We start from the raw sequence: 24,355 nt of genomic DNA, 5'->3' as shown, positions 1-24,355 counted from the left end.
TAGCGATTTGGGTAGATGCACTTTGCTTTTGTGGCACGCAGATGCCGGTGACAGGAATGCTCGGTGCTGCCTCAGCGTTAGAGGTGTGCTCTGTGCAGAGCAGGCACAGCGTGGCTCTGGGCAGTGTCACAGGGTGAGGGACGGGACGGCTGCTCCTGGATCAGAGAAGGGAGGAGGAATAGTTTCTGTGGTCTGAACACAGAACATCGTAGGCTGGGGAAGCCTTGCAGGCAGAGTCTCTGCTTTTTGTAGTATTTCTCTGCTTCCACTGTGGTCAAGTGGAAAGTAAAATTGGGGAATTATTAGAATTGTGCTATGAAGCTCAATTTTCTGCCTCTGCTGGACTTCTACTACTGTATGAGTAGATCAGCATGCCAGTTATCTTCTAAAACTTAGGAAAAAAAGATGTGTTTGCCTTCTCTTATCAACGTGTTCTCATTTTCCTGAAAGAAGCTGTGGTTCTCCTGAAGTAGGGAGTTCCTGCCAAATGCTGTACTTTTCTTGATAATTCTGCAGATAACTTTTTCTGTGCCTTTTTTAGGTGGGTGGTTACCTTTAGGGCCGTGTTCATTGAATTTCAGTGTTTCAATGACAAATGACACAAAGATATGTAGGTCTTGCATTCGCTAGGCTTTTAGTTAGTTGAGGCTTTTGTTCTCAGTATTTTTGGTTTTCTGATGGTTTTCCCTTCCATGTGTTGCTGGAGGGAATCAGCGTAGTGGTCTTGTGAGTTCAGCAAGGCTGACTTAGCCCTTCTGCTTGGGGATGGATCAAGGGAACTGCACCCAGCTTACTTCAGTTGCCTTTTCCTCTGTGAGTTTTCCCATTTGCTATGGATATTTGAGGATTCCTTTATCATATTGTAAGAACAGGAGTTTGTACCATATCCCTAAAGAAAATTCTGCTTTGTCTCCTGTGGGTCGTCTCAGTTTGATGGAAGGTAGCTGTCCTCTGCGTTCGGGTGTCTGTGTCAGTGCGTACACAAGTACCTATGGAGACCTGAAGAAAGGGCTTGGTGCAAGAACTTGTCTCTTTTGTCATTTTTGTTTGCTCTTCTTTCAACTACATAATACTGATTTATAGCCACAAAGTGCTCTTACAAGTCCTGGGAACTCCCACTTGCTTTCAGTGCCTTCAGCTCAGCCAAGCTGTCCGAGGGCAGCTCGGCAGGGTGACTTGTGTAACTGATAAAGCGTCGAATGCTTAATTTGCTTTGCAATCTTTTTGGTAGAAGGTGGTGATAAATGTAGGATACTGCTAAGCTGATTATAGTGATTAGAGTATTTCACAACTTTCTATTTCACAACTTTTTGTATTTGTAGTATATTTCAGTCTCTGAATGTATCTGGGGAAATAGATGAAAAGAAGGATTCCCTGCTAGGAAAAGGATGTGAAGGTGTTGGGGTTTTGGGGTTTTTTTTTTTTTTTGTGGAGTTAGTTGTTTTTAAAGAATTACTTTTCTATTTTAACTATGGCCAATTCACTAAAAATGTTAAGTTTGGGATTATTGAGGAAAGTAAAAAAGCCTCCCCTTCTCCCCCAGCCCATCTGCAGTAAACTAATGTTAAACTTGCGCTGTAAAGAGAACTGAACTGGTTTAAAAGTCAGATTTAAAAATTAGCTTGAGCTGACTTAAAAGAGGAAGCATATGTTTTACCAATAGAACCAAAAAAATATTGTCTAGGCTGGCAGGACAACATTTGCTACACATCTTGCTTTTGTCTGTGGACAGAATGTCCAAGTCATTTTGGAGTTTGTTGGTTCCCAGCAATCTCCAAATGTTCAGAGTAAATGTGTATATATATAGTGTAGTACAAAGGGAGTACTCATCTTTTTCTTTTTTTCTTCACTCGTCTGAGTGTGTTTCAAACTAGTGTGCTGGATTATTTCAATAGTAACCAGGCAGTAAGTTGGTTTTTTTTCTTCCCTTGTCAGAAAAAAACACTGCCAAATTGATTTGAACTCCCCTTTACCAATTTCCTATGTCATCTGTAACTTACCAGTAGCTTCTGCGTGGTGTTTTTAGATCTATTCTGAGAGCGAAGACACTTGAAAGCACTGGAGAAAAGAGATGTTTCGTTAATGCACATTTTCCACATGGGAACTGGATCAGGCTGTAGCCTGGCAGTTTTACATGAGATGTGCTGGAGGCTTTGTAGGTGGTTGGCCAGAAAGTGTGTAGCTCTTTCTGGGTTGGATTCAGAGCATGAGCAGGTCAGTTGTGCTCTTACATGGCTTTGTCTTTTTGTAGAGGCTGGTGTAATCCATCTGAGTTTGGTCAAATTAATCCTGATTTACATTGAGCGTGAGTGAGATCAGAATTAAGTTTCTGGGCTTTTTGTGTTGACTAATCCTTGCAGTACACTGAATCAGCATATGAACCTCATGAAACTGGGGCAGCTAATTTTGAAGAACTTTTGGAATGTTTCTCATGTGTTCTAACAGGTGGCTTTTTTTTATTTCTTCTTTTTTATGATTCAAGTAAAAGACCCGTGTTGGTTCTTCAGAATGACTCTCTCTACTCTCAGAGACGTCCTTACACCAATGAAGATGAGGCCTGGAAAACTTTTCTTGAAAATCCCCTCACAGCAGCTACCAAAGCTATGATGAGCATCAATGGGGATGAAGACAGTGCAGCTGCCCTCGGACTGCTCTATGATTACTACAAGGTAGATTGGCCTGGGTTGGCTCTGGTAGCCAGCAGAGCTCGTGTTCCACCTGTGGAAAAGGTGTCATTTGCTAGAGGATTTTACAGAAGCTGTGAACAGATCACAAGGACTTTAAACAGTGTTGGTTTTAAATTGAAAGCACTCTATATCTCTCTTTCTGAAAATTTGTTTTCTTTTTAGCTCTGTAAAATAAGATCTCCTAGAACTTGATGTAAAAGTTAGGTAGCACTTTGCTAGTTTTCCACTTGAGTAGCACTTTTTCTGTTGACCCCAGGTTCTGCAAGGGGCAATGTGTTATAGAAATAGTCATAAAGAGTGATGCTTTAGGACCATATCCCTGTCCGAATATAAATATACATGGAGAAAGAAACTCCTTTTGCTCACATGATCCCTATTCTGCTGGATCTCTGACTTTTGCTGGGGCTTTGTTGTGTTACTTTAGGCTCAGCTGATACTAAGATACAATTACAGGTTTTTGGTGGTATGTGGGGCTGAAGTGTGCACCTGAAAGAGTTGCTGCCTGCATCCCTCTAACCCTCAGTGATCATCAGCTGCTGTAATCTGTTAATCCTTTGATAGCAGTGATTGTCTTCCCCAGTGTTCGTGGTCTCGGAGACCTGTGCCTTCCTAGGTGCTTGGAGCTGAACTGAGCAGTCAGAGAACATTCTGGTCTGCATGGGGTGCATTTTGCTGAGCTTTGTTTCCCGAATACAGCAAGTATAAGCTAGGGTAGTTATCTCCAGCCAGGTCAGTGGAGAGCAGCAGGCGTTTCCAGGCAGGGAGGGGTCCTGCTTGTGTTGAGACGCCTGTGTTACGGTGGCCTGGCTCACCGGGTGGAGGTGCCTGTTTTTTCTTTGCTGAGCATGCAGGAAGGCCAGGAGGCTGACTTGGCTTTCCTGCCTGGCACTTTGGCTTGTGTCTTTTAACAATAGTGAGTGCAGTTGCCAGCCTCAGTTATGTACTTCAAGCAGTAGGAGTGATTGCCTGGTGCAGACAAAATCCTTGCCTGCTCTTTTAAGTGTTGAATACGTCTTACATACTGAAATATTCTTGTAATGCTTAATATGGAGATTAACACTCCACACACACATGACAAAATGCCACAGACTCACTGATGTGGATGTTATTCAACTAGTTTTGTGAGAAAACTGCCTTTCTGCTTTGTGTTTGTGCTTAGTATGCTTTTGGGAAAAAAAACCAAAAACTAAACAACAACATGCTTTCACCAGAACAATTTTAATCCACAAGATCAATTTTGATTTCTAAACCTGTAGATTACAAAAAGAATGTTGATGTTGATCCTTCATGCTCGGCAAAGCAGAAGGGATTTGCTGTACATTAATGCCTAATTCAGGGTTTCCTCTTATGTTTGGGTATCAGTGGGTGTACAGAAAAAATTGGTGGAAGAGCAGGTATGCTGCACACTTAGGTAAAGCAGAATGGCTGGAGGTTGAAAGATTTATTGGGGGCTGTTATGGAGTAATGTTATAGAGGGATGACGTTGAGGCATTTCTAACACGCCCCCTCTGCATATTAAAGGCAGCTGATGAGATCACCTTCCTATAAAAAAAACAAAATAGTAAAACCAAAAAACTTTTGTTTCCTTCCATTTAACTACTGAGCTTGCTCAACTGTGGTTAATAAGGCCTTATAGGAAACAAATTTTGCATAAAAATTCTTTTGGGAGTGTTGGCCAAATGCAGCTTGGAAAACTCTTCTTTTTTGGTGACTAGTTAGTGTTGGCCTCCCAGCAGCCTCCGTCTAGAGGTTCTCCAGATTTTGCTGGTTACTGTGGAAAATCAAACAGTTGTGGTGTTTCTGGGTATTCCAGGTTATGTGTAAGAATGAGGACATAGTTTTCAGTGGGGGCTGTGTAGGAAGAATGCTGTCTCTGCCGGTGTGCCCTCAGCCTTCGTGCTGAAGTGGTTCCCCACCTCGGACCCAGGCTGGCAAATGGAGGCAGGATCTGAACAGGCTTTGGTGAAGGAGAGTGGTGGGAGTTCACTCCTCCATACATGCACCAGAAGATGTTTGCTTTGCTCGTTCAGGAGGCGTGATGGGGGTGACAAAAGTCCCAGGCCTTACGTGTGGGTTGGCAGGAGAGCTTGTGTGGACTTGCAGTGTGGCTGAGGGGATGTGAGCACCACAGGCTTGTGCCAGCAGCTGCAAGAGGTGTTTGGGTTGCTGGAGTGCTGGTTATGTGCTCCATGCAAGGAACTGAGCCAGCACAGCTCCAAGAGTTCACTTTCTCCTGTGTGCCTTGGCCTTGCAGTGCAGCCAGGAAAATGGCACGTGTGGGCAAGGTGACTTGTTTGATTGATGTTGTGTTTTCAGGGCAAATCCTGTCCGTGGCATAAAATACAAGAAGCAATATTGAACTGTCTTAAATCCAGAATGCTGGTTACATTTTGTTTATAAAACATTTGATATAGTTTGGGCCAGTGTGTTTTGTGTGGCCATACACAAATATGAGCTGTAGTGTCTCAATGTATTTGTTGGACATGGTGTTCCCCAAATTCCCTGATCACTGAGGAGAAAGGAGAGCCTCAAGTGGTCTTAGAGTGGTCTGGAATGGCCTAGAGATCACATGTCCTTGGGGAAGTGGCTGCAGAGCAGCATCCTTTCACAAGTTTTGTGCTCAACCAGCAAGCTGAACTCTGCCAGCCTGCAGAGGAGAGAACCTGCACTGCCAGCAAACCTTGGGAAATCTCTTGGTCCTGCTCACCCCAGTACTGGTGCTCCAACCGTGGATGGATTGTTTTCTGCACTGGTGTTGTCACCACCTGGTGCTGGCAAGAGCTCAGGGCTGACTCAGGTGACTGAGTTGGCTACATAGGGATCCATGGGGCATCTCCTGGGGTTGGCCTGGCAGCCCAAAGCCATGTGAACATGGGTTAAGCTGTAATGCAAATAACAACTGGCATCCAAAGCAAGGCTTCCTTAATTTGACCAAATTTTAAGGAGCTTTTTTTTTTTTTTTTTTTTGTATGGAAGGAAGAATTGAATTATAATATGTCTTAAATTTCTCAGGTTCCAAGGGAGAGGAGATCTTCAACAGCTAAGCCTGAGGTAGAACATCCTGAACAAGACCACAGCAAAAGGTATTAATTTTTATTATTGTTTCTCTGTTTCCTCCCTTCTTTCCTCGACCATTAAAGCTGCTGAAGGAAAGTAACTTACTACACTGTGCTGATGTGCTGGAAGAGAGAAACTGTCAGCTTTTGCTCTGTACCTCAGATTCTTGTTGTGCCCCAGGAACAGGCTGGGGATTGAGCCATGGTGTGGAGAGCTGAGGCTCAAACTGCTGCTCAGTGCCATCTATCTGCTTTTGGTGTGCTGATGTCATATACTCAGCCTAGCAGAAGCTGCTCTCTAACATTAGGCACCCTGGTAGCGCAGGCACCCCCAGGCTGCAGTCACTGGTGACACTTTCCATTTTTCATGCAGTTACTTCAGTTGCTCTCTGCTGAATTTTGTTCTCAGGTACCAGCAGCATTGCTGTGTCATGCATGGGCGAGTTGGGAAGCTCTTCAAATTGCTTGTGATTTGGTTTTGTACTGTCTGGGGACTTCCTTTGTATCCTTTAGAATTTCTATCTTGCTTCCCCTACCTGCCTTCCCTCTCTTGTGCTTCCCAAGCAGATTATACTGATTAGGTGAATATAACCAATGGCAAGTTCACTAAACCAGGCTTCCACTCCTTCCATCCTCTTCCTCTGGACAGACTAGAATGCTTTAAGGACCTGAGGTGAGGTTTTGTTGTCAGGCTGAGCTGATTGAGTGACTTGTTGTGAAGAAGAGCAGGCTGGGTTCCCAGCCATGTGTTCCCACTGCTCCTCTTGAACCAGACTGGGTCTCACACTGGTCTATCACCAAACAGGGAAAGAAACGGTGGCTAGTTTTCTGCCAGCCAGGCAAGCAGAACTGGCTTACCAAGGAGGCAGGGGAATGTCTGAATTGGTGTAAAGGAGAGGGCAGGACCACTTGGTGGGGAGGGAGAAAGAGAGGGCAAGCTGACTTAGTGGTTACTAGCTGAGGTCAGCTCAGCCACAGGTCTCAATGTTGTCCTGGCAGAAATGGGTGTGGTGGAGTGGAGAGTGGCAAGTTATGCAAATTCCTCCCAGGAGTCTTGGTGCGGATTTCTTGGGGGGTTGTGAATGAAACGAGGGCTGTAATTTCCCTGTCAGTGCTTCCCGGGTGGTGCACAATCCTGGGGCAGAGGAGCAGCAGCCTTGCTGTCAGTCCTTCTCCCTCTGTCAGAGAGCAGCTTCGTGGAGCCTGTGTGTGCCAGTGCGTGGTGGGAAGTGCTTAGTTTTGGACTGCTGTTTTCCAGGCAGTGAAGATCTGGGCTGTGAACCCTCACCCTCTGCTCCAGGGTAATTACTCTCCAAGGTGGGATGATTACCAGTGTGAGAGGAGTTATGGGGTTTTTTTAAATGAGTTTCTCAGCTTTTCAGGTTAGGATTGAGCTGTTCTGCATAAGCAGGAGTTTGTGTCAGCGGTCCTTGTCCAAAAGGTTGAAAAGCTTTTCTAGCTCTTGCTTAATGAGAATATAAGCTGTATAATTTATGCCTGATTTCTTTTTGCCATTTTAAGGAACAGCATCCCAAACGTGACAGAACAGTCGCTCATTTCTGCTGGAGAAAACAGGGTCCAGGTTCTGAAAAATGTGCCTTTCAATATCGTACTTCCACATACGCCCCAGATGGGCATGGACAAGCGAGGCCACCTCACGACCCCTGACACGACGGTCACGGTTTCGATTGCCACGATGCCCACGCATTCCATCAAAACGGAGACGCAGCCCCACGGCTTTGCCGTGGGCATCCCGCCGAGCGTGTACCACCCCGAGCCGCCCGAGCGCGTGGTGGTCTTCGACAGGAACCTCAATCCCGACCAGTTCAGTTCCAGCACCCAGCCTCAGAACTCCCAGAGGAGAACGCCAGACTCCACCTTCTCGGAGACTTTCAAGGAGGGTGTGCAAGAGGTACCAGGAGAGGCAGCTGCTCTGTGTGTGTGTGTGTGTGTGTCTTGATTTGGATGGAGAGATCCAGTTCTGTCTTTAACTGTTCTTGTTACATGAGCCAGAAATCTGTTCAGTGGCTTAGAAATAGAAGACTTTCCCAGAAAGGTGCATAATTAAAACTTAGTAAATAAAACCTTCACAGCATGAAATAATTATCAAAAGCAAATGACTAATCTGAGTAGTGACAGAGGCTTTGGCTTGCAGAGTGTGGAAATAGTTATCTCTATCCATAGAGCCAGGTTTTGCAAGAGTTCAGCACTCTGTGGTGCCTTTGCAGGTACCAAAGTGAAGTGACTGTATGTAAGCTTCCTTACTGCCAGTTTCTAGGTGTGGTGTGTGTCCATAGAAAATAGTTGGATTACGTAGGGCCCTTTAGTGAGAAAATCTGTGGTTTTTGTTTTATGATACCAACTGAAAATAGCAGTGTAACCATGTTTTGATTTTTAAGCCAAACCTCAAGGAGCTGTGTAGCTATGCCCTTTGAGATTTGGGAAAGCATTAAAATTTTGCCTTAAGCTGACTTGGAATGCTTACGAGATTTTGTGCTTAGCTGACACCCAAAAGTTTTGAATTAAAACACTATTCAAGTGTCCTGTTTGTTGAAACCAAAAATCAGTTGTTATCTGGTGAACAATTTGCCTGACAGAAGTTCCGTGGTAAGGAGTATCTATTTAATATCGACTTTTCTTTTTGCTGCAGTGTTAACTGTTGTTTTGTCTACTCCAGGTTTTCTTTCCTACTGAACTGAATCTCCGAATGGCCAACATGAATTCAGAAGATTATGTTTTTGACAGCATTTCTGGGTAATGATTTAAGGCTCCCATTTGCCTGTATCCTCCTATTCTTAGCTGTCCATGAGCAAGCAGTATAACTCATGCCAATTTGCACCCAGTCACAGCTGGATTTTGAGGGGGCCTGTGGATCTCAAACCCACAGTTAGGTCTGCTTTTTTGAATTTCACCGTTGAAAATTGTAGCTGTAAAGATACAATCGTATCTTTAAAGAAAACAAATACTTCAAGGAAAACTACTAGACTAGAAATACCACCGATCCTCAGTTATGGTCCTTGCACCGAATCTGTGTCCCATGGGAAGGGGCAGTGCTGTCTGGGATTGGTCTGGGAGTTTGCTTCCAGCTGTGCCCCCCTCCCTGGTGTGCTTGTCTTGCTCTGTCTGCTGGAAATCTCCAGCAAAAACAGGAGAAATAAAACTCACCTGAACTCCAGAGGAGGGGAGCAACTTGCTTTATAGTTGCAGTTGACCAAGAGGGCAATGGCCACTGAGTAGCTTATTAGCTTGTGAATTTAATGAACTTGCTAATAGATACTTTCCTGTTGGTTGAGGGCAGCTTACTGCTGTCAGCCTGAATAGGGACCTTCCAGTCCTGCCTGCTTATGTGTCTTAGGATTTAGCTTGCCAAGAACTTCTCTTAAATGTTCATTCATGAAGGAAATGGTTGAAAAAGGGGCTCATCCTGTTTTCCAACTTCTTTGCCTGTTGATGGCTTAATGAGTCAGCTAACAACTTTGGAATTTCTCCAAATTAAATGTGGAACGTTTAATCAGCTTTCCAGGAAAATGCCTTAGCAATCACTACCCTCTTCACTCTATAGGAATAACTTCGAATACACTCTGGAAGCCTCCAAGTCCCTCCGACAGAAGCCTGGGGACAGCACAATGACTTACCTGAATAAAGGTCAATTTTACCCAATCACGCTGAAAGAAGTCAGCAGCACTGAAGGAATCCATCACCCCATCAGTAAAGTCCGAGTGAGTGGCAGAACTTGTGGTTTCTTGGGAAGGAGGGTGTGCACGATGGCAACCTTAAAGTGCAGCAATCTAGAGCAGAGCATCAGCACAAAGGCCAGCTTAGCTGTGCTCTTACGTCAGTGTGGCTTCCTTTGCTGTCCACCTTCTGCCAGGCCAGCCCATCCTGGCTCAGACTGTTAAGAAGTGGTGTCAGCACTTGTGTAAAGGTGATGCAACAGCTGGAATGAGATCCTTGGATTCTAGTTAGGAGAGCAGTTCTGCTCATCTCTGTTTATGACCCAGAAAGTGCTGTTGTCTGCCTTCCTGTTTGGCAGTGGTGTGCCAGGTATACTGTAGTGCCTCAAGTGGAAAACCCTAAAGCTCCAAACCAAATGTACTCTCTGGCCTTTTCTCTATTTCTCTTTCATGTTTTTGTTTGTTTTTTTTTTTAATCTTTTCCTCTCTCCTTTCAGAGTGTCATTATGGTTGTGTTTGCTGAAGACAAAACAAGGGAAGATCAGCTCAGGCACTGGAAATACTGGCATTCAAGACAGCACACAGCCAAACAAAGATGCATTGACATAGGTAAGGAACACTGTCGTTGCTGATGTCAAACTTAAGACCTAATTCCTTGGCAAGGTTCCTTTTTCTGCTAAAGCTTTGTTATTTTAAGGAACTTCTGGATCCCTCTCTCTGCCCTCCATAGCTTTGCTGGAAGACCAGAGAGGGTTTGTGGTTGGAGCTAATGCTGCAGTTTTTAGAACTTACTAAAGAGGCTGGTTTTTTTTGAGGTTTTTGATTGGTGGGGTTTAGGGTTTTGTATTGGGAAATCCAACAGTCCCCTGCAGACATTAGGTTTTCTTAGAATATCCTGGTGCTTGTAGCTAAGTCACAGCTTGTAGTCCCAGTGGCTGTCCTAAATATTGTGTTTCTTCAAAGGACAAGATCCTTGTAGAAATACCTCAAGACTAATGATCCTCCCTCCCACAGCTTTGCTCACAACTCGTCTTTGGTACATGTAAAAAAAGAAAACACTGCAAATTTCCACTTGCCTCCAGACAAGGCTGGGGCTGGCTGTGTTCCAGCCTTCTCTGGCTGAAGACTGGGCTGTACTCCTCGTCCCTTCCTTCTGTGAATCAAAGCAGGGATTAATCACTTGGCACTTAAAGCAGACGCGCATGCAAATCTTTGTTTGTTATTGAAGGAGTTTTATTGAGAGCTTATGTCCTTGCCATACAGGGTAGAGTTTCCCGCATATAGCACAGAACACCTCATATTTGGGATCTGCCTTTGTTCCTGGAGTTTCTAGTTTAGAATTTTTGCAAGTCCCATTTTACTCCTTCCTCCTGTTTGTTGAGGGTTTTTTTGTGTGTGAGAACCATTTCCAGCCTCTTTCAAGATCCATTCCTAAGGTACAGTTCAGCTTCTTTTTGCCCCCAAGGGGCTGCTGAAGAGTTACAGTTTCTGGCTGCTTCATGTGATTAAGGACCCAGGTAATATCTCCTCTTCCTCTCTCTCCTGAATCCTTCTGTCTAACAGCTGACTACAAGGAGAGCTTCAACACCATCAGCAACATTGAGGAGATCGCATACAATGCCATATCCTTCACCTGGGACATCAACGAGGAAGCAAAGGTATGTGACCACGATTGTATTTCCTGTCCTTTTAGCAGATTCAGGGGCTGGGGGAAGGGAAGGGTGTGTGGCCTACCTGGTGATTAGCGTGTAACAAGTTTGTTTACGTTCTTACATTAGGCAAAACCTTTTGGCTATTTCTTAAGAGGGTTTGCATGTGCAACTGGGAGGGCTTTGCAACTGCTTTAGGGTTCTTGGCAGAAGTGCCTGCCTGAGAGACAAGTACTGACAGAAGGAAGCACGGAGCGTTTGCCGAGCAGATGAGGTGGCGCGGGAGGTGCGATGGAGCGTAGCTGGGCTTGGCACCGAGCACAGCCGCCCTGGGGGAGGCAGGGGGCAGCTGCTGGGGAGCTCAGGCTCCAGCCACGGGCTTGCCTTCCACCAAAGAGGGAGCAGCTGTGGCCTCTGAGCTCCCAAAGCATGCGTTGCTTAAACCGCAGATCCCAACACCCAGTGACCTATTTCAAACTAGAACAGCCTCCTGGTGAACTCTGGTTTGATCTTTCCTCAGAACTGTGGGTGCTTTTGTAGGTGTGTAGGTACAGGAAGCTTCCCTAGCTAGTAGCTAACTGCAGCTGTTTGTGCCACTCTGGCTTCTGGAAAAGGCTTGTGTATCTTCTAGGTTCAAGGAAGCAGGTCAAAGCTGGTGGAGCCAGCTCAGTTCTAAAGGCATTTCTCACTGGTTAGTTGCTGGAGTCAAAGTGAAGGAGTTTTCTTTTGAGAATTTCATTACTGCCTGGGTTTTCTTTAAAAGTTTGGAATGGTTTCCATTCATTTTTGGAGACTGGCTGTTTCCTTGGCAGTACTAGTAACTGGTACCAGCAATTGGTACCAGTAGTCACCAGCATCATGGGGAAAAATACTGATGGCTGCAGAGTGCCCTGTCTAGGGAGAGCCTGGCCTGGGGGGATGTGGGAACTCTCCGCAAAGAACACAGCTCCTTCTCTGGAGTTCTCTGTGCTCCTGCTCTGCAGGAGGAGCAAGGGCTGGTGTCACTGCACAGGGCTTGCTGTCACCACAAACTGTGTTCTGTCCTGCACAAGGCCTGTGGAGAAGATGTTGTATGGGGGACTGCTGTTAGGTTTCAGCTCTGTGGGAGAAGTTTGGGATGCTTAGCAGACAGTAGTGAGGAGCTGTGTGTGTGCTGCTGCTGAAAGTGCTGCTTTGCAATGTGTGGGACATTACTTTTGAAGCTGGTGTTGGGTGCCAGGATTCCTTTTTTACCGGATTTGGCTTCAGTTGGGTTGAGGGGGCTGGCAGGGAGGGCCTTATCTGCTGGAGGATGCTAAAAGGCTGACGTGATTTCTAAAACATGAAGCACTTCACTTTGTGAACAAACAGAAGAGCTGTCAAAAGGAGTCAGTAAGTATTATCCTGCTGCCATAGCCAGTCAGACATTTAACTAACCAAGGTAGTCGGTGTCTACGAGGTATGCAAAGGCTTAGGATTTGCACACAGGGGTGGATCATGCAGACAGAACAATGCAAGTCCTCAAGGAGCTGGAAGCACTTTCTGCAGCTGCCTCTCTGCTGGCTGAGCCACTCTGCAGCAGTAGGGATGGGCCATTAACTCAGGAGCAGGGCTCACAGCTGGTGCTGAGAGCTTTGTGGCTGCCCCAAGGAAAGTCATCCCTTCCTACCAGGTAGCTATTGCTGAGTTACTGTACAGACCCCTGAATGAATCGTTTCAGTCTTTAATGAAATTGCCAATAGTGTCTTGAAAAGATCTAAGGACCCTCATGGTGATATTTCACCTGGGGACTGAACTTCATGGGTTGAAGTGGTGAGGGGAGCTGTGAGACAGACTGGTTTTTAGCTACAGAGGCAAATTTGCCTCCATGTTCACAGTCTTAGTGTGTGAGATCCATATACTGTGAGTCCTGGTTTATATGAACTTCCAGAATGTGCAAGCCTTGACTCTTGGGATCAGAATCATATTAAGACAAAAATACCCTTGACTTCAGTATTTAAAGAATTGACATTTTTAGCAAGGGCTCCATGTTCTTAAGTGTCTGTTTAACTTCATTTTTTCCTCTGAGTGGATGTGTTTTATCAGTGACTGAATTTCTCACCAGAAGAGCTGCAGTTCTTTCTCTACTTCTGTGATCTTATCAGGAGATGTCTGAGCCAATTTCAACAATTTTTATTGCATGGTTCATTTACCTTGTATGCTCTTGCTCTCTCTTTTCCTTTCCGTCCCTGCCCCACAACCCCTGACAGCAGTCTTAAAGTATATGAAGAAAGCAGGGAATAGATAGAGCTGAGTTTCTGATGTTACAGAAATTCCTTCACAGTAATAAATACAGTGTTTATATTTAATAACAGCAGAAGTGCTGCATAGACAGTATGTTTAACCAGCCAGCAAGCCTTGATCATTAGAAATTTGCTTCCTGAGCCCTGGAGTTACCTGGACCAGAGCCAGGTGATTCTTCTGGGCTTGCTGCTTCTCCCGTTTCCCTCTTGCTTTTGCTTCCAGTTTGCTGTGGAAATGATTTGATCCTGTGCAGCCGTGTCAAATGGGAGGTCACGAGGCTCTGTGTCTGGGCTTTCTGATGTAGTTACTCATTTGGACACACAGGGTGTGTGTCAGATTTAAGGCAGAAATAGCAAATTATCACAAGGAGTTGCCCATAGCAGCTCTGGGACCATGTACTTACCTTCTTGTGGGGGTGTACAGGAATATTGCACCTCTGCCACTGTGTCTGTTCAGGAGGGTGTCGCCTGCCTGAGAGTGCTTTGCCAGTGCCCTTGGGGCACTAAGGGGGTTTGGTAAACTGCACCCTTCTGGTGAAGAAATGCTCTTTTCATACAGTACAAGTCGTGTGCTCCTTCATAGCAAGGAAAATTCTGTGGATTTGTGGGATGGAAAAAGGATGTTTGGGATGCCCTCAGTAACAAGTATTTCCCAGTTGCGTTGTGCTGGGAAAGCTGAGAGCAAGGCCCAGGCTCTGGTCACTGAACACATTGGACAGGCCTGGCTCAGCACAGCTGGAGTTGTCCCACAGCTGCTGCATTGCTGTGCTGTTCGTGAGCCCTTGGGTGTGGAAGCCAGGGGTATTTCATGCATGACAGACACTTCCCACTCTGGGACCATACCGTGTCCATGGATTTCAGAGCAAATGTGCTTCTCTCTGGCAGCTCCTCTCTGCCCTCTTCTGTTGTTTTGGGACATCACAGGAGCTGCTGGAAGCAGCCACTTCACAGCAGAGGCTGGTTTAAGTATTCTCTGACCTTTGCTAGAGTGTGTTCAAGCTGGAAAAGGGCCCAGGATCCAAAGCCTCCTTGCTCTGAGGCAGTGAAGGGAACAAGGGGTGGGGAGGAAGGCCAGACTTTGAAAGAGGCAACCTGCCCTGAAGTGGTACTGTTGAGATTTGAAGGAGAGTGAGATGAGGATTAGAAAGATTGTCAGGAGACACTGTAGAGTGGGGAAGCACTGATTCAGGTGGGCTTTCAGATGTCTGTATTAGATATGAGGTCTGATCCCATCACCTGACAGAACAGGAAAGGGAATAGTTGAATGGGGAGACAATCATGCTTTGTGAGCAGAAAAGGGAAGAGGGTGGACTAGAAAATTAGTTGAAGTGGTGGGTTGTTGAATGGGGCATTTAAGAAAGCCAGTGTAGCTACTCAATCAGGAGCCATCCTGCTTGAGTTGGAAGCGTGATCCGATGAGTCTGGTGAGATGTGTAGCTGATACTCACTTGCATGCAGCAGGTAATGCTGGAGTTACCCTGAGGCTTGTGGAGACTTCAAACAGTTTCCCACCCCATGATGGATGTCTGCCGTGGGCAGACAGTCAAGGTGGGGTTCTTCTCCTGCAAAGAAGCTTTCAGATGTCTGAACACAAGCTCGTCATCTTTTGTGTCTATGACTTCATTAGGGACAGGGTGTCTAGAGCTGGGATGCAGCTTTCTCCAGAGGTATCTGCCCCTTCTTGTTGACTGAGCAGGCTTGGCTATATTTGAAATGTGGGGATGTTAGAAGTAGGGAATAGGAATCCTTGCATCCCTTTTTGTGTCTTTGTCCCCCATGTCAGTCAGAAAAAATGGTTGTAGTTTCAGGTCATGAGTTTTTGAGGCTGGGATCCATCTCTTTCCAAGTTCATGCCAGGCTCTCTTTTCCTTGGTTGGAAGCCAATAAAGGTCTTTTAATGAAGATTGCCACTATGTGTGCAGTTAAATGCACATTTCATACTGCTCTTCCTAATGTTGGCTGTTGTCCTGTTATCTCTGCTATGTTACCCGTTAGGCTGCGAAGCAAATTCTGTCCCTTAACTCTGGCCTGGGGACATTGCCTGCTCTCAGGTCAGTGGCAGTTGAACAATCTGGACAGATTGGTTTCACCAGGGTTAACTGGCTTTGCTGGATCCTGCTTTGCTCAAATCCTGTCTGAGCTCTTGCCCTGTGGAGCAGGAGGGTTGGGGCCTCTTGTCTGAACAGGGTGAGTTGTTGTCTGCGCAGTGACTGCAAGAGCTTCCCTGGCTGTTTCTGTAGCTCTGACAGGGCAGGATCCAGCCCTTGTGCTGGGCCACCCCTTCTGGCTTCCCAAGGGGCCCCTTCTGAAAAGCAGCATTGCTTCCAGTAGCTCCCAGAGAAGGGCCCCTGTGGAGGTCTTTGGTCTGGCTTGCTATAGGCTGGGTAATGGGACTGTAGCCAAAAATGATGTCACTGCACATTAAGGGTTCTATTGTCCTCCTATTCTTTCCCTCCCAAAAAAATAAAAAGGCATTATAAGCCAGATGCTGTGTTGAAAAGACTCTTTCTACTAAAAGGGAATACATGGAGAGAGTGTAACAGGCATTTTGAGCTCAAGAATATCATGACAGAGCTTTTTGCTGCCTTTTCACCAAAGAGAAGATGCTGTAGTGTCTCTTAATTGATGCCCTGAATGACAGAGCAACTAAACAGTACTTTTTTATTACTTTTTTTTTTTGTCCAAGAAGAGTAGAATGGTCCTAATATTATGGTAATTTGCATCTAATTTGGGATAGCCTTTTGAAATAGAAAATTAGGCAATAAGGGTGGTCTTCTTGGCAGATCCTCCCATGTGTTGGCGAGATTATTTTGTTTAGAGGAGTTCAGTTTTTGGAGAGGGTGGATCTCTTGCTACATCTTGAAGTGAGGCTGGGTGGTACACTACTGATTTATTTTAAGAGCTTATTCTAGCATAATCCTCCCTTGGTGTTCACTGTAGGAAGAATTTAAACTTTTTTGATTGATGAATATTGCATACATTTATATGGATGCCATTGTAATGAAGCAGCAGTCATATGCCTCATTAAAAAAGGTGTTGCCACCTTCAGCAGCATTGAGGAGGTACAGGTTTGACTAGTTGGAAATGAAACTATGAAATGTGATGAGTCAAACATACTTAAAGGAAAGAGATTGGTGTGAAGCCAAGGCTGCAGACCACAAATGCTTTGAGGCAGGTACACACAGCCTTTGGAGCAGTGACACAGGAAAGTCATAGCAAGTATTGCTTAGCTGCCTCTGAACGCTGACCTCTCCCTCCTCTGTCCTGGCTTTTCTGGAAAACAAGCGTATGCTGCCCTTGATTTTAAGCATTGCCAACTAGAAGCAAGTTTTCAACCCAGTATTTTATCTGAGCTTCATGTCCCAAGCCTCTGCCATTGTCTTCCAAGTAGGAGCTCACAGAATGTTTCCCAAAGCTGAAAGGAAAATCTCCTGACGTTAGGTTTTCTGTAGGGAAAACTAGGAGGAGACTTTTTGTTTTTCTTTTCCCGTTTCTCTATTTCTTTTCTGTCTGATGGCAACTTTTTCTTTTCAGCCATTTTTGTGCCTTTATAGTCTTAATTCTGTTTTGTGTTTTGCTGTGTTTCAGCTTTTGTCATTGTTTTTGTCATTCTGTTGTTGTTGTTGTTGATGTGGGGGGGTGCATTAAGTTTTTTTGGTGGGGTTTTTTGTTGTTTATTTGTTGTTTGAGTTTTTTCAACACGTTGTCACAGTTTTTGCCAAACTGCTGGTTTTACTTTCTTTCCAACCAACGTAACAAAACCTGGCCCAGCAGCTTTATCTTATCAAAGCCTGGGGTGGGAGGAAGCATCAGTAGGACTGGGAACCATTATCCCCATCTTTCCCAGGAGTTGTGAGCAGAGACATTCCTGTATTTCCTTGCCTCAGAACAGGTTGGAATAACAATCAGCACTGCTCTTTGTGAGCAGGAATATGTATTATCCTTTCATTACAATTGCTTTTTGTTTTGTTGGTGGAGTAAACTTGCTAGGAGGATGTTCTTTATTTGGAGGTGGATCGTATTTCCCACTTGTCATTCCTTGACATGGTGTGGGACCCATGATGACCTCTGTGTAGGTCACCCAAATTGGGATTGGTACGTTTGAATGCAAACTACCTCACCTGGGCTGCAGGCAGGATGGTGCTGGGTCTGCCTGAGCGGAGCTGGAGCTGATGCAGCCCCATCACCCATCTGCCAGACAAGCCTTTTTTGGAGCATCCGATCCCAAAGGCAGGAGGAGCCCACAGGTGCATGAATTGCCCAATTTTATCTCTTTCCTGGCTCACCTCCTGCTGATGCAAAACCTGTGGTGCGTGTGGGAGGTGAAGAAACGAATGTGGGAGCAGTAAGATTAGCCACCTCTCAGGTGATCTTACCAAAGTGTGGGTTTGGGGTTTTTTTTCTTTAAAATACAGAAGAGTCTTCCCAGGGCTGCTTTCTTAGGACATGCCTTCGTGGATGTGTGCAGGCAGACCTGTGCTTGCCCTGCCTGCACTCGGAGCTGCTTGGCTCTCACCCAGAGCCCATCTTGGAAGCCACGTAGCTACATTGGCACAAGGTAGTGCCCAGATTGACAGCTCTGCCTCTCAGAAGGGCTTGGAACTCTGCTGGTGTACTTCACAAGGCTTTTGGACAGAAGATGTTTTCCATCCAACTAGCTTCCAGTATAGAGGAAACATATGGGGACCAATCTTTAGAAAATACTCTGGGTTTTTTTTCCTCTTTGCTGTTTCTATTTGTCCAAGCCTTTAGAGAAACCATATGATTTCAGCTATCCACATTGAAATTACAAACTTTGAGCTTCTGGTTAATTTTTCTTTATGGGAGAGGGAGACACTGCCTTTGTGTCAGGAAAATGGTCTCTAGATCCACTGGAATCCCTTTGCCTACTGTATTTTGGGCATAACATTGAAACTATTAAGTCAAGGCCAAGAAAAGCAGCTGCATTCCCTGGAAAGAAGCTCATTGCAGTTTAACCTGTCTCTGGTGGTTGTGTTGTAGGCTCTAAACTCTGTATTCTGTACAAACACAGTCATCCAAGATCAAAAACATCCTGACAATTTTAAGTTGAATATAACATAGGCTGAATATAACATAGCCTGGAATATCTCCTATGAAGACAGGCTGAAGAGTTGGGGTTGTACAGCCTGAAGTAGAGATGGCTCTGGAGAGACCTTAGAACACCTTCCAGTACCACAAGGAGGCCTAAAAGAATGCTGGAGGGGGACTTTTTACAGGGGCTTACAGTGATACAGAGCAAGGGTGAATGGTTTCAAACTGACAGATTCAGATTACATATTAGGAGGAAATTCTTCACTGTGAGGGGTGCTAAGGCACTGTAACAGGCTGCCCAGAGAAGCTGTGGATGCCTTGTTCCTGGAAGTGTTTAAGGCCAGGTTGGATAGGATTTTGAGCCTTCTGGTCTGGTGAAATGTGTCCCTGCCCATAACATGGGGGGCTGGACTAGATGATCTTTGAGGTCCCTTCCAACCCAAACTGTTCTGTGGTTAAAATAAGAGGCTTTTGTGTACTAGTGTGAGAAAAGAGTTAAGGTTTTTACCTGAATTCTCAATAGAGAAAGAAATATTCAGTGGACTTGGGTTGTTGAGTAATGTCTTAATCCTTTAGACACAGAAATATAAAGGATCACAAATAGGAGGAGATAATACCATTTACCTGCCTTCTCTTGAAACTAAATAAATGTGAGCAAGGTGATGAGCTAGAAAAGTCCCAAGTCTGCCTGTCCTTATCCAGAAGGATGTACAGGACTTTGCCTGTGTTTGCTCTGACTAGTCAGAGTTCATGGTGTGCTAGCACAAGTTGCTCCCCATTGCCTGTGGCAGCCCCGGCTGCCATGGGTGAGAGCCTATACTGCTCCTTTCCAGCTGGGCAGATGAGCCTGCACAAGGTGACATTTCATCTAGAGCTGCTGCATATGTAGCCTTTGGACTCATCAGAATTCTAGTGCTTTTTGCGTGGCAGAAGAGTACGGCGTCCAAGATAAACCGAGGAGAAGAGATCTGGGTATGCAAGCCTTCATTTAAAAAAGGCATCTTTCATCTCGCTGACAGAGAGGTTCCTGCAGCACTTTGATTGCCCTTTAATTATGTCTGTTTTTCCTGGTTTGTTTGAAAGGCAGATCTTGTTAAAAAAGGTGCTGTGTGGAAAGAACTTGGCTGTCTCTGCTGCCCTTCCTTGAGGGCACACGGCAGAGCTGTCGGATTAATTTTTTTCTGCATTATTAAAATGGAAGATTGTTTCTCGTGGATTTGAATGTAGGCACGGTGTGTTCCTCCCACCTTAGGTGAGGAGGGGCATGAGGGGTCGCATGGTTAAAGCAGACAGAGGAGTCATGAGGTCTGACTTCTTCCCACGCTAACTTCCAGCATGATCCCGGAGGAGGTGCTTTAATCCTTCTGCCTTCAGTCTTTTGTTGTGTGCAGCTGGGCTGCCCCAAAGGCTGCAGGAAACCCAGCATGGTGTTGGGGAAAGGAGGCTCTAGAGTGTTGGGGTGAATGCCAGGTGTGGGAGGTTAGCAGTTTGTAGCAGCTCACAGTTTTCATGCTGTTTGATTTTATCTGATATTCCACCATTGTGAAGTCATTTGCCTCAATGAGTATCTCAGCTTTTTTTTTTTGAAAGGAGTTAGAAAAAGCATGGAAAAAATCAACAGGAAAAAAAAAGGGAATAAAGCCTGCCTTGGGTTAGAGAGAAAAGCCTGGCTATATGATAGCCTAGATATATGTAGTCAAATATAGACTAGAGGCTCAACTGCCGAGCAAGCAAAATAACTCGAGAACAGGTTTCTAATCCCTTTACAAATCTCAGTTTTAAAGAAAATCTGCGTAACTTTTGAGGGCTTGACTCGTGTGTAAGTGCCCAGGCTTGACAGTGCTCTATTTTTAAGTGCTGTCTTTATGTTGAATCTTGGGAGGTGAGATGAAAATGTTTTTTTTAAAAGTAACAACAAATCTTAATATAGCTGAGAATGCGGAACTGCCCTTAGAAAAATAGGTTGGACACATGGAAAGGAATCTTGCTCAGCAGGCTGAAGACGCAGAGCAACTTCTGCGGTTACGTTTTTCTTTCTTCTGGCACTTTTGGGGTGGGGATGTAGCTGATGCAGTCACTTGGCCTTACATTTCATTTCTAATGTAAGTCAAATATTCCTGTACATTAAGAACCTGGCTGAAACTGTCTTAGCCCAAACTGGAAAAGCTGTTTGCTAAAATTCTGTTTTGTGAAACTTGAGGCAACCTGAAGTTGCACAAAAATAGGAGTTGCAGGGTGGGTAGGGAGAAATAAATGCTCCTTTTGAGCTGAAATGGTTTAGTACAAACAGGAGAAGACAGGCTGGCGCTCTGTTGCTTCAGAGATGTGATTAGGTTGTAGTTGTCATCTCCTGCCTAGAGTCCTGAAGATTTAAATGGCATGAAAATGAAGTCAGCTGCTTAAAGCCAAAGCTAATCAAATGAGGAGACTCTAAAGTAGGAGGATAATCTTTGACATCTGACAGGGAGTCCTAAATTCCCATGAGATACCTGTGCAGCTCTGCTGTACTAACATGGGTCTGTTTGCTGAGACCAGCTCTTCTACCTTCAGCCCAGTGGGGTTTGTGTGGCTGGTAAGCCATAAAAACTGAAAACATGAAGTCTCAGGAGAGAAGTGACACCATGTGCTAGAGAACTACTGACTGATGCTGCACACTGAATCTTCTGGTGTCCAGTGGTGTGAAACTCATTTGAGGGATTTCACAGAAATTTCAAGACAGTGGTGGACCTGCTGATGTGGCTGCTTGGGCATGTTTTTCTTAAAGATTGTAGTCATTTTTTCATATAGAAATTAGTTGAATGAATATTCAGTATAGGTAAATTTAAAATTAAAATTTAAAATGTAAAAATATGCAAACACCAGAGTTGAGGGTCTTTTAAAAAACAAAACCCCTGCTCAGGGAACTCAATTATTCAGGGTGTGCATACATCTGATTACCAAGCTCCCAAGCTGGTGAGAGCAGCTCTTCAAACTCCTTGAAGCTTTCCCCCGGGGTGTACCAGCACTGCAGGCAAAATGCCCTTGTAAAGCCAAAGGTAGCAAGAAGGGAAGTGGGGTGGATAAAAGCAGGCAAAGCCATCCTTTGGGTTAGTCTGGGGAAGACTGCAAAGAGCTTATTTTAAAATAATTTTCCTGACTGCAATTTGCCATGTGTTTAATGCTTTCACAAAAAGGTGTCTTGGAACAGCGTGGGTTTGGGATGCTGGGGCACAGGCTGGATGGTGAGCAGGCACTGAGCACCAGCTCCCCTGGCATCCTGCACATCTTCCTGGCTTCAGTCCCCACAGAGGCAGCAGTGTGGGTCAGGGGCTCTGCTGATGTGCTGTGCTGGCTGGGTTGGGTGGTGTTTCACTCATTCCATGTCCCTTGGCACAGCAAGCCTTGCTGGGGACATGGGAATTGGAATCTCTGGGATGGTGTGTGCACAGGAGGGAATAGAGGGGCTGTTTGCTGAGCAGCTGCACTGCCCTCTCAGGGCACAGGGGCTGCAGCATGTGAATCCCCAATATTCAGACAGCTTATTACGAGAGAAGTCCCTCACCTGCACTATTTTTCTGACCTGCCCCAGCTTTTTATACAGCTATATTATACATGACTGGGAAAAATCAATGGTTGTAAATTATCACCAGATCGGGGTTTTACATTTCCACCTCCCGTCGTTGTTAAAGCTGGTAAGGGATGTTGCAGAACCCGTGTGAGGAGGACGTGGATAAATAAGCAGCCCTTAGCAAAGGCGCAGCCTGTGAGCGCCCCTGCAGCTCCGGGAGGTGGCACCAGCTCGCTGCTCCAGTGCTGCTGGTGGAGGCACCACCGAGGGAGCGATCGGGTGCTGGATGGTGCTCCTGCAAAACCTCTGGGAAGGTGCTTCTGGCTCCCAAGGCTTTGATTGTTTTTTAAAGCAGTGAGTTCCCAGCCTTTATTCTTCAGGCAGAGGAGAGAAGCCGTTGCAGGTCTTGGTGGCTCGCAGATTCCTGGTAATTAATCCTTACAGCTTCGGAGATGTGCCACTAATAGGCATTGTGTCTGTAGAAAAGCCTGGCACACTGCAAGCCCATTATCTAGATACAAAGTACTCTGGTCTATTTGCTCATATCCACTTAAGGATATTTCTTTACTCTCTTAAGCAGCATTGGGCTTGTTCTCTGGTTGTGTGTGATTTGTGTTTTTGAGAGGGTTTTTTTGTGTGTGTTTTTTTTTCAAGCAGTTATGAAAATTAAATTAGATATGTTCCAACATGCAATTATTTTTCCCTGTAATTAATTTTTTGTAAGAATAATGGAAATGTTTCTCTTGCCCTTTCCAGCTGAATGTTTACAGGGTATTGAAGGTCTTACTAAGGAATATTCAAAGTAGTGTTCAATTTAGTGCAAAGCCTGGAAACCTTCACTGGAATAATGGTGTGATTTAAAGATTATATATTGCCTAATATTTTTTTTAAAGCTTTTAATAGCCTTTAGAAAAAAACTTCAGCCAAGTACTTTCAAGCATAAGCTGTGCTCATGTCAAACTCATGGAAAGATTTAACTTACCCAGAGTAACATGAATTTTTTGGAACATGGTTGTGTTCTTACCAAGATGCTAATAAATGCTGAGTAGTGAGGATTAATTGTAGGAGCATCCCTTGGTTTTGTAAAAGTTTGATAGTGACATTTGAGTTGGGTGGAAAGATGGGTGAAGTCTTTCTAAAGTTTGGAGGGTCTGTTGAAATCTGTTTCGGATGAAGTGGCTTTGTCCCCTCCAGTGGCTCATGTAAAGATTTAAGAATGTTATATTGCTTCTTGGGGATTTCACCTGGTGTTTCAGAAGAGAGAAGGTGCTGCTCATAGTGGCAAGGACCAGCATTTGGGCCTTGGAGTCCACGAGTATCCCTCGCTCAGTGGTCAGCCAGGAGTCCGTGTGTCACTACTGACAGCTTCTGCTTTCCTCTTCTGCAGGTTTTCATTTCTGTGAACTGCCTCAGCACAGATTTTTCCTCTCAGAAGGGAGTTAAAGGCCTGCCCCTGAATCTTCAGATTGACACTTACAGCTACAATAACAGGAGTAACAAACCTGTCCACAGAGCCTACTGCCAAATTAAAGTCTTCTGTGACAAGGTAAGGTTGAATCAATGTGCCAGTGACTGTTTTGGAAAGGCTGCTCCACAGCTTAGCAGCCTTTTTTTTTTTTTTTTTCCCCTAATTGTGTCACTTGCTATTTTGACTCACTGAAAAGTCCTGTCTGTGTTTAAAAAATTTCAACCCCTTCTACTTGGCTCATATATGTTATGATGACCTCAATTAAATTTGCTGCTGCCAAATGCTGGAGTGCTAAGTGCTCCTGAGCATTGACTTTAGAGAAAGGTCAGTCAGTGGCATACTGACACTGGGAACAGCCTTCAGCAGGAGAAATCATTGCCATTGACTGGAGCAAGTGCAGGCTTGCCTTTTTCTGTTGTGTTGGTCCTTTTAAATTTCTTCACATTTTCATACAGCATTTGTTACAAAAAACCCCAAACCAATAACTTGCAGAGCTTGTGAACAAAAGATGTACCACTGTGAGATACAGCAGGATAAAAAACCCATTTACAAGCTGGATGGGTGCTGTAACTTGACTGCTCTGCCTAATGAATTTAGCAGACAGAATTAATGCCTATCCCAAAGCCAGTATTCAACAGAAGCTGTGAAAGAAACAGCAGAAGCTGAACTGAAAGCAGCTGTAAAAGCTTAACTGAGTTTGCAAATAAAGGCAAATTCCCCATTTTCATAACCTGTTCCTGCCTGAGCAGTCTTTTGAAGGTCCAGGGCAAGTAATGTGTAATGTTACTATTTCCAGAGTGACCAAGATTGTTCTAAGCCATGATAAATGCTTCCTGGACTTCCCCAGTCCTTTTGATTGCTGTGAACCATGTTGACTTCCTATTTTGCTGATATCCTGCTTGATTTGGGCCTCTTATTCTTGGCATCCAGACTCCATCTTCACAGGGCAGACTCTTTCAGG

At 45.0% G+C, this 24,355-nt stretch overlaps 1 protein-coding gene across 1 annotated transcript in view; it reads left to right on the top strand.

The window, feature by feature from the left end:
* GRHL1 (grainyhead like transcription factor 1) overlaps positions 1–24,355 on the top strand; it is a 38,236-nt gene that overhangs the window by 986 nt on the left and 12,895 nt on the right. Inside the window, exons 2-9 of the mRNA XM_041477902.1 lie at positions 2,483–2,669; positions 5,700–5,770; positions 7,265–7,655; positions 8,421–8,497; positions 9,306–9,462; positions 9,915–10,026; positions 10,981–11,075; positions 23,314–23,472. Coding sequence (XP_041333836.1) covers positions 2,483–2,669; positions 5,700–5,770; positions 7,265–7,655; positions 8,421–8,497; positions 9,306–9,462; positions 9,915–10,026; positions 10,981–11,075; positions 23,314–23,472 — 1,249 coding nt within the window. The remainder of the gene's footprint in view (positions 1–2,482; positions 2,670–5,699; positions 5,771–7,264; positions 7,656–8,420; positions 8,498–9,305; positions 9,463–9,914; positions 10,027–10,980; positions 11,076–23,313; positions 23,473–24,355) is intronic.

This window comes from Pyrgilauda ruficollis, unplaced genomic scaffold, assembly GCF_017590135.1.
Source record: "Pyrgilauda ruficollis isolate IOZ18807 unplaced genomic scaffold, ASM1759013v1 scaffold42, whole genome shotgun sequence".
NCBI classification, from domain to species: domain Eukaryota; kingdom Metazoa; phylum Chordata; class Aves; order Passeriformes; family Passeridae; genus Pyrgilauda; species Pyrgilauda ruficollis.
Note: the sequence above shows the minus strand (reverse complement) of the source record. Positions and strands in the feature narration are given on the sequence as shown.